This window comes from Spodoptera frugiperda, chromosome 16, assembly GCF_023101765.2.
Source record: "Spodoptera frugiperda isolate SF20-4 chromosome 16, AGI-APGP_CSIRO_Sfru_2.0, whole genome shotgun sequence".
Taxonomy (NCBI): Eukaryota; Metazoa; Arthropoda; class Insecta; order Lepidoptera; family Noctuidae; genus Spodoptera; species Spodoptera frugiperda.
The window spans coordinates 5864394-5874018 of NC_064227.1; the positions used below are offsets into that span (position 1 = coordinate 5864394).

General features: G+C 37.0%; 2 protein-coding genes across 2 annotated transcripts; one reads left to right on the plus strand and one right to left on the minus strand.

Moving 5' to 3' along the window:
* Positions 1-372: 372 nt before the first annotated feature.
* LOC118280750 (protein lethal(2)essential for life-like) lies at positions 373-1212 on the minus strand. The gene has a single exon (XM_035601109.2). It carries the CDS (start codon positions 1127-1129, stop codon positions 584-586), a length of 546 nt encoding a protein of 181 aa, XP_035457002.2. The 5' UTR covers positions 1130-1212; the 3' UTR covers positions 373-583.
* Positions 1213-5595: 4383 nt separating this feature from the next.
* Positions 5596-9163, plus strand: LOC118280686 (uncharacterized). The gene is made up of 5 exons (XM_050699574.1): positions 5596-5809; positions 6592-6761; positions 7251-7435; positions 7880-8324; positions 8946-9163. The coding sequence occupies exons 1-5, from the start codon at positions 5718-5720 to the stop codon at positions 9035-9037; spliced, it is 984 nt and encodes a 327-aa protein (XP_050555531.1). The 5' UTR covers positions 5596-5717; the 3' UTR covers positions 9038-9163.
* Positions 9164-9625: the final 462 nt, after the last annotated feature.

The following is a 9625-nucleotide window of genomic DNA, read 5'->3' on the forward strand; positions in this document are numbered from 1 at the left end:
GCTTGATACAAACGCAGATACGGATACGGTGATCGGATACGGTGATCGGATCGGGCAAATGATACATGTCTGGACCCGCCTTTAAGTCTATTAACTCCACATATTATTACTTCTTCCAAACCTGTTGATATAGCTACAGAAAACCTTGTAATTAGACTTTTATCAATGGCCCCACCTTGTATTAAACTGAAAATATATTATGTAAGGCCTATAGATACGATTTATCAAATCTTTCAGTAGATTTGATTAATATGAGTTGTTGATTAATACCGTAATGAATTACATAACCTCACGCACATATACGCGTCCTTACCTCACATACACTTTTATTCATTAAAAATGTTTTTGAGAGAGAAATTAAACAAATCCAAATACAGCATAGGAAGATTTATTTTATCAAAACACTAACACTAATTAAAAACTCTGTATAGAAACACTACACATATACATACATTTTTATAATCAAAATGTCGACTTTAAGATGTTTAAATATCACATTTATAACCAATCGAAATAGGTTTGCGAAGCGGAGACCGGACAATCAGTCGGAACAATAGGGTTGTTGCGTATTGTCATTTGACAATCACTTAGCTGTTCCATTGGCATCAGCCTGGGCTGCTGGCTGCGTCGTAGCATCCTTGATCTCCTTCCTAACAGGTCCAGTCTGAGCAATAGGAACAGACCTTTCATTCTTCGAAGTAGGAGGCACTTTAGGAGCGATGACTGTCAGCACACCATCAGAAGAAAGCTTGGATTCAACAGTAGCAGGGTCACAATTCTCAGGCAAGTTATAGCGACGAGTAAATTGACGGGAGATGTAGCCATGTTCATCCTTCTTCTCTTCATGTTTACCCTCAATAATCACGTAGCCATCAGCTGTCTTCACGCTGATCTCTTCAGGAGCAAAATGCTGCACATCCAGGTTGATTTGGAACTTGTCTTTATTGGACACGATGGTGGATCCAATGTCTCTTCCAGCAGACATGTGTCTCCAGGGCCTGTAGTATTCTCTAGCCATCATTGGAGCCACCACAGCCGTTAGCAGGTCATCAGGAGTGAGGCCTAAACCAAACTCTTGGTCAGCCAGACGATGAGGAGTGTTTCCAAGCACGAAAGGTAGCAAAGACATTGTTGTTTATTATTTATTAAACCTGTTTTCACCAAGTGAGACTGGGGATAACTTGAATGTTTTGCCGGCTACCGAGTTTATATACTGAGCGATTGGTAGGACATCTGTGGTCAGGATAGCTCGAGTTACATTGTGAAGCTGTGTGTGTGTGAGAGGGCCTGAGGGGTGGTTTGTATGTGTGGGAACCAGACATGTTCAATTACATTGTGGACTTAAAACCTTGGGAGACAGAGGTTACTGACTTGCTATTATATTATGCATGGTGTACTGTTGCGTCCCAAGGTTGTGTGTTGTTAGGGAATTGAATGATGCGTTTGTTTTTTTGTATTGGTACCGTGTATGCATGTTTTGATAACAATTGCCCGTTCATTGAGAGGAATGACGAGATAAAAGCGATTGTGCAACAATGTTTGTTGTGTTGATGTTTACAATTTCGTCTTTTAAACAATGCGATTGTTAATTGTAATTTAAAATTTCGTTTCATAAACAATGCGATTAGCAAAGAAAATTAAAAAAAAAAACGGAAAATTATTTGTGGCGAAACGGAGTTCGCCGGATTTGCTAGTTCTCTAAAAAAGTAAATAGTTTTTGTCATTTGGGTAATTTACTATCTACGAACAATAGGGTGGTATATATTGGGCACGTGTCCAACTGTCTAGACTTCGTATAAATTGAGTTTCGTTGTCGTAAAACCTTATACTTTGTTTGTCCTGGCGATCAAACCCTGGACCAACATACATCTTGGTGTGTCTCAATCGATACAAGTACTAAGTACGAGTAGACAAAGATATAAGATTGATTTCGTTATTTATTAAAACTTATCCTATATTAATATTAGCAGCTACTTTAAGTGCCTCGTTGGTCCAGAGGTTGCATGTCCGACTGGCGGACAAAGTATTACTAGGTTTTTTTTCAGTTTTTCGAAAATATCCCGTTTGGGAATAGGGGGAGTAAGGCGTATTGCCGTAATAGCCTATTTCCGTAATAGGCTCACTCCCTATTACATGAGACTTATGACTTGACATAAATCCTGAACGATGGCTGTACATTGTATAGCGGCATTATGTGTTGTAAAGTGCACCTCTGACTACCCCTTCGGGGCAAACATGTTAGGCTTTACGTCGTTGCTTCTTTTAGTTTACGTGTAAACCTACGAATTCGTGACTACCTAAATACTCTTTTCTATTAATTATTCATATTGTCATAGCGTGATTAAATTTACTACTACTCCATAATCATACCACACTAGTCCGATATTTAGTTTAATTTAAATCCCAAAAAGAACATTATGTATTTCTAATTTTCTCCACTCCCAGTAGTAGTTTGGTTAAGATATTGAGACAATATTATCAAGTTTCAAGAACCGCAGCTCACAAAATACAGGCGCCACGATAAACCACAGATTCCGATATCAATACGACCACAATACAGAAGTTATTATTTATTTATACATATGTCATTGATCTACTTAATTGTGTGTAAGAATTGTAGCAATTGGTGTTTCATTGTCTCTCTCTGCCTTGATCCGGAGCTGCGGACTACCTAGCGGGTACTTACCAGAGCTCCGGCGTGAAAAGCAAGAGTAGGAACGGTGTGGTGGAAGTCTGATACTCCCTCTCGCCTCACCCAAGGCGGGAGAAGTCATTGGATAATATTCCCCCTTTAAAAAAAATATCTCTGCCTACACCCGTGGGTGACTGGCGTAAGGTTATGTATGTATGTATTGATCTACTTAATTCAGTGTTGATGTATTTATTAAATAAAAAGTTCAAAAGGATGTGTGCATTTTTTGTAATTAATTACAAATATTACTGGCCGGAGGAACGTTCAGATAAAGTTCTGATAGGCAGAGGAAGGTGATTGTGATAACATTAAAAATAACTTGACTGGTTCATATTATGTGATAATGGCAAGTATAACTTCTGAGACGCTTTCGAAATATCTGTGTCGCTGGCGATTTTACCCCTACTAGTAACAGTATGCTTAATAAATATTGTCAACAACCCGGGATACTACTAGGGTTGCCAACTTTTTTTACAAGAAATAAAGTATATTTAGGTCTGAGAAGGAAAGTAAACAGTATTTTAGAAAAATTAACAGTATTTTATTTTTTTAAAAAAATATGTGTGAGCGTCTAACATTTAACACTGTGTAGTGTTAAGCATTTTGAAAACAGTATTTTGTATACTTTATTATTGTTCAACAGTAAAAAGTATAATTTAGTGAAAAACAGTATAATACTGTTTTTAACAGTATAGTTGGGAACCCTAGATACTACACTGCTGTGTCCATAACAAATGAAGGTTCTGAAATTGAAAACTGATCATTTTCTTCTCTTCTAATAATATCTTCTGATTTAGGTATTTCGTTGCGGGATTCGAGACAGTCATTCATATCTCTGGGAGGCGCCTTCAGTGATCCGGTGTTTTCATGGTTATATCTACCGTAGACCCTGGCTATAGAAATTTGTGGCGGGCTTGTCCCATAAAGCAGACAGTTCGACGCTAGCAGTGTTAAACATTCAGGTTTATCAGAGAGTTCTGGTAATCGGTCCATACCCTGGCACCTATGACACTCGCAAGAAGAATAAAGAGAAGAGATGAGCCTTGCGAGGCGAGAGGCAGTGTCAAACTCTTACTGACTAAAAACCACCCCGTTCCTACTCCTGCTTTTCGAGCCGGAGCCCCGGTAAACCCGCTAAGCACTACGCAGCTTCAGAAGAGAAGGGCCTGCAGTAAGCACAGCGCATCCGACGTGGTCATTTTTGTTAGTACCATAAATTGTATGAAAGGCTCGAGTTGGCGAGACATTTAATGTGACATGGAGGTACCGACAGTAGCGATCGATACAGGAACTCTCGCCGATATAAGAAGAAATGTCTGGCTGTGGATACGGCAATTTTTAATGTTTGTTTTATAGACATTTTTTTTTTATCATTCCTGTTTCTAATTGTACATCTTGTCTGTATATAATTATTACAACCTTTATGTACTAATTAAAGGAATGTAGACTTTATAGGTTTAATTTACTTAATTTTATATGTTTACAAACATAAGTTGTTAAATTTTACGTTAAAAAACGTATAAAGAGTTTGAATAAACATTTTATTAAAAAAAAATGCTGGTTTAAATTGATATTTTATTTCAAACCCTAAATGCTATACATCTTTTGATTTTGACTGCACAGTTGGCGCGGTAGCTAGGCAACTGGCTGCAGTGCAACATGTCGCGGGTTCGATTCCCGCACGGACCATCTCTTTGTGTGATCCACAAATTGTTACCTATGTCGGCTCTGGGTGTCAAGTGTAGGTATTTGAAGTTGTATGTTTATAAACGCACCTACGAACGATACAGGAGAAAATCCTAAAGTAGGGCAAAAAAAAATCTTTAAGTATTTAATTAATGATAATACCATTACTAATTATTATTATAATGATTACGTAGGATCTCACAGAGCTACCAGGCATGCCACGTAACTTTCCACCACCGCATGCCGACCGGACTGCTGCGGACTACCTAGTGGGCCTTACCGGGGCTCCGGCTCGAAAAGCAGGAGTAGGAACGGGGTGGTTTTTAGTCAGTAAGAGTCGGACACTCCCTCTCGCCTCGCCCAAGGCGGGAAAAGTCATTGGATGATTTTCACCCCTCAAAAAAAAGGCATGCCCACGGTTAACAATAATTGATAAAAAGTTGAAGTATCTATCTCGTAAGTATGTATTACAAGTCCCCTTTAAGGTAAGTTTCAGAGGTCATAGTCTCTTTTAAAGTCCAGACAAATCAAATAAAGAATAATGTAAGAGAACCGTGCAACTTGATTCTGTATTCGTGTTCTTTAGTTGTTTATTTATAAAACCTATCCCTGTAGTTTATTGGTCCATGTTACAATGTACCTGTCATTCAGATTATAGATAGGTATATATAGAACTTTATTGATTTCTAGGAACCTTGTCATGCGCGTAGGGATCAAAAAGGACCTAGGATACCTAGAGTACCTATGTGTAACGCTTGTGTAATGGTAGGTATGCTACCTTGCAATTCTTTGAATTTGAAGATTGATGCCAATGTGTATTATATCTTATGTTGTTTAATTACCTAATTAGATACTTACGTTACAAAAAATCATAATTACATTATTAAATGTTATGGCTTGAAAGTTACGAAAAAATTAAAATATACAGATGATGATCAAAGCAGCGTGGCATGACATGTATTGTGGTCGTCGCGTGCCATCAGTGCCATGACCTTCTTGAGGCAGGTCATGCACATCAGCCACTGCAACAAACAAGTTTCTTGTACTATAATTTATACTTATATTCATAATTCTGCAAAACTGTTTTATCAAGAACATTTTTTATTTAAAACAGTGCCCTAAATTACTTCTACTCGATATTAGATGGCGCTGAATAAGCGTTATTAACGACATCTTACGTCGTGTAGAATAAATAATATGTGGCTTGAAAGATTGACACTGACATTAGTTTGCTTGGCATATTATTTGTGTTTCATAAAAATAAACAAACTTGTCCATTTATCATTTTATTCACGAAAAACTTTGGCTAAAGGCTAATTAGAATTCATTGCTAGTAAATATGGTTAACTATTGTTGTGTATACGGATGCGGGAGAAATAGCAAAACCAGTAAACATTTGTATTACTACGGTTTACCAAAGGAGAGGAACCGGTATGTTTTTACTCTTTTATTTACAAATTCCTGCCTTTATAACAACGATAAAATGTAATAGAAGTAAATTCATACAGAACTTTCCCTTTTACGTGTCATACATCAAGTGTATAAATGAAAATTCATCAACAGAAATTGATTACAGATAAAATCTACTCATAGAGCTTTTACACAGAATAAATTAAGCTAAAAAAAAAAATCTACTCATAGAGCTTCTATAAATTAACTTCCAAAATAAACTTAGCTAAAGATCTTAAACCTGACTGTAAATAATGTAACGTGCCTTAATGTTATGTTATTTATCCCAAACATCAGTAATTATACTAATAGCATTCAAATTCATATAAAAATATGGATAAACAGACTAGATGTTTGATAAGAAGAATTCTTGCATTATATTGAATGATTTAGCTTAATCTGTTTGTTTGTATGGGTCAAATTTAGTCATTGGAATCTCTTCCCCAGCCTTGATTACTTTAGATTTTTTTGGTACTCTCTCTTATTCTTGGTAACTACACACATTTAAACCATCAAACATAAAAAGGTTCTTTACGTACTTATTATTAGTATAATTAATAAATAAATTCTATTAACATAACATAGTAGTAATGAGAACATTAACTCATAGCTTTTACTAATTTATTATAAGTTTGAAATCACCAATGATTTATTAATGAATTGATTAATGCTCGAACCTTCTCTGTGCGAGAAGAGACTTTGGTCAGCTCTGGCCACTTATAGGCTGTTGGTGTTGACTAATTTATACATTTAATATTTTCCAGGCTACTACAATGGCTAGAAGCTATAGGCCGCACAGATTTACTAGAAAGAGACCATAAGAAGCTGACACACCGGGTGTGTTCCCGCCATTTCTCGCCTTCAAATATCAAGAACAAACATCTATGTGCTGATGCTGTACCTACTTTATGCCTGTCCAATTATACAAATGATGGTTTGTAAAAAAAACTTTTTTACCATTTTTCTTTTATGGTAGAACCCGGTAAACAAGCTGGATGGTAAGCAACCTGACGGTAAGCAATCTGACGGTAAGCAATTACCGCCGCCTATGGATACCCGAAACACCAGAAGTGTTACAAGTGCCACCCTTGGTCGGGGGTTGGGGAATTTAAAAAAACCGTGATACCGGGAAAGGGGATATTTGGGCCTCTGGTAAACTCACACACACAACAACACAACGCAAGCGTGGTGTCACGTCAGTTTTGTATGAGGCCGTGATATCACTCAGGCGGCATTCTGATTTACAACAGGTTAAAAAAAAACTTACAATATTCAATAAGCTATGAATGATACTTGAACACTGATCCATTACAATTAGAGACTGTAATTATTTATTTTCTTTTTATCAAATATAATACAAAAATTACTTTTTTTAAAGGATATTTTAAACAAAAGAAATAACTCCATTTATTATAAATTACAGGAACAAACGAGTCAGAATCTCAGACAGCACATCACAACATAGTATGCAACAGCTGCAACAAATCCATCCTTGGTTTCCGATACAAGTGCATCACCTGTCCCGACTATGATCTCTGCTCCAAGTGCGAGATGCTGGAAGCACATGATCAGCATTACTTGCTGAGGATACCTAAGCCTGTTAATTTTGTAAGTAAAAAGAATGTGTATGTCATTTTATATAAATGCTGTTCTGAAGACAATAGAAGAGATATTTCTTTTTAGTACTAAAATAAATATAATATAGAATTGCTATTTGACTGCACGGTTGGCGCGTGTGACAGGGCAACCGGCTGACACGTAACGTGTAGCGGGTTCGAATCCCGCACGAAACAACTCTTTGTGTGATCCACAAATTGTTGTTTCGGGTCTGGGTGTCATATTTATGTGAAATTGTAAACCCACCTACGACACAGGAGAAAATCCTATATTAAGGCAAAATTAAAAAAAAAACCCTTTGTAATTTTATGTGACAGAAAAATACATTTTTAATACACTAAAACACTTGAACACTAGCATTACTAGTGTTCAAGATTACCATAAAAAATTATTCATCATCATTCAATTCTAATATTACTGTATTACAATTTCCAGGCCGTAGCAGATAATCTAATAAAGAAATGGCGAAAATTGATCAAAAAAGAAAGCATAAATATCGACACAAAAACCGACATAGATTGCAGTAGTAGTGACGATGATGTTCCCATAACTAAATATGTCAAGAACTATGACAGCGGAATAGACTTGACAGAAGAAGAAAAATCTAAAATCAGAGATGAAGTAACAAGAGTACTAAATATTAAGAATAATTACACAGAAGATTTAGCTAAAACCAAGCAGAAAGCTCTTAAAAGAAAACTGCCACAGAAGAAGAGAAAAGACAAAGAATTTAAGGAGTTGGTGGAGATTTGTGTTGGTGCAGAAGAGATGGCCAGTGTCGCTGCCGTGCCAGAAGTCTTCTTTGCTGATGTCAATGATATTGCTACCAATCAGAACTTGGATGTGAAAGAGGAAATCACTAATACTCTTACGCCTTTAGGTTTGTATTCAGTTTTAAAACAAAATTAATATATTGACTGCACAGTTGGTGCGGTGGCTGGACAACCGGCTGCTGCGTACCGGGTGGCGGGTTCGATTCCCGCACGGAGCAACTCTTTGTGTGATCCACAAATTATTGTTTCGGGTCTGGGTGTCATATGTATGTGGAATTGTATGTTTGTAAACGCACCCACGATACAGGAGAAATTCCTAGTGTGGTGCAACTATTTTTTTAAATAAAAGAAATAAAATAAATATATGTATATAGACCTGGCAAAAAAAAAATTTTTTAGCTTATGAACATGGCTTCTTTTTCTCGCCTGTTATTTAATATTTTATTACCATTGTATATGATGTCTGAAGTATGAAAAGGATTACTAGTTATTGTGGGACACTGTACCCTTAGTACGAGTTCGCTATACGTTGAACGAAAACGAAACGACAGCGCGTTCCGCGCTCTGATTGTATGTTTTTTTCGCACCGGCCAATAGAGCACCGAACGCGCCCCTTTCTTTATTTGTTCAGCGTAAGGCAAACTCGTACTAAGTGTGCTGTACAGAAACCGAGTGATGACAACGTTAATTTCTCAAATTATTATATTTACTATTTCTTATTTTTCCAGTTGCAGAAACAGAATCACAACTCGAGCATAGTATCAAGCTGAATGATGAACTGTCCGAGTTCCTGATAGGAGTCAAGTATCCTGGAACTTAAATTGTAATATCAAGATTATTTCTAATCTTTTTTCATAGAAACTGTAAATAGGATAAGGATAAAGACTAATAATCGTGTAAATCTATATTTTTATTTATGAAATATTATAAATAAATTTGAATGACATTTTAGTTTTTTCTTTTATCTAATCATGGGCATATCATGCTTCGGTACGAATGGGTCGGCTCGTCCGAAGTGATATCACGGCCTCCCAAAAATCCGACGTGAAACAACGTCGGTGTAATTTGTTGTGTGAATGAGGTCCCCGGCCATTTCCCAACAACTCTTAAATTCCTAAATCTCAGAAGGCCGGCAATGCACAGCACGATTGCAATTTTTTTTTAGGGGGAAAAATCATCCAATGACTTCTCTCGCCAGGGCAAAGCGAGAGTGAGTGTCAGACTCTTACTGACTAAAAACCACCCCGTTCCTTCTCCTGCTTGTCGAGCCGGAGCCCCGGTAAACCCGCTAGGTAGTCCGCAGCTCACAGTACGATTGCTTACCATCAGGTGATCCGTCTTGCTCCCTCAGCTCCGTTAGACTAGTAAGTAAAGTAGTTGTTAAAAATCGTGTATGAAACACGTGACT

What these genes read in the sequence shown, in the direction of transcription:
- LOC118280750 (XM_035601109.2), bottom strand. Translation starts at nt 1,129, where the DNA reads ATGTCTTTGCTACCTTTCGTGCTTGGAAACACTCCTCATCGTCTGGCT.
- LOC118280686 (XM_050699574.1), top strand. Translation starts at nt 5,718, where the DNA reads ATGGTTAACTATTGTTGTGTATACGGATGCGGGAGAAATAGCAAAACC. An exon ending in GTCCAATTATACAAATGATG is followed by an intron (nt 6,762 to 7,250) that starts GTTTGTAAAAAA and finishes TATAAATTACAG; the next exon opens with GAACAAACGAGTCAGAATCT. An exon ending in TAATACTCTTACGCCTTTAG is followed by an intron (nt 8,325 to 8,945) that starts GTTTGTATTCAG and finishes TTATTTTTCCAG; the next exon opens with TTGCAGAAACAGAATCACAA.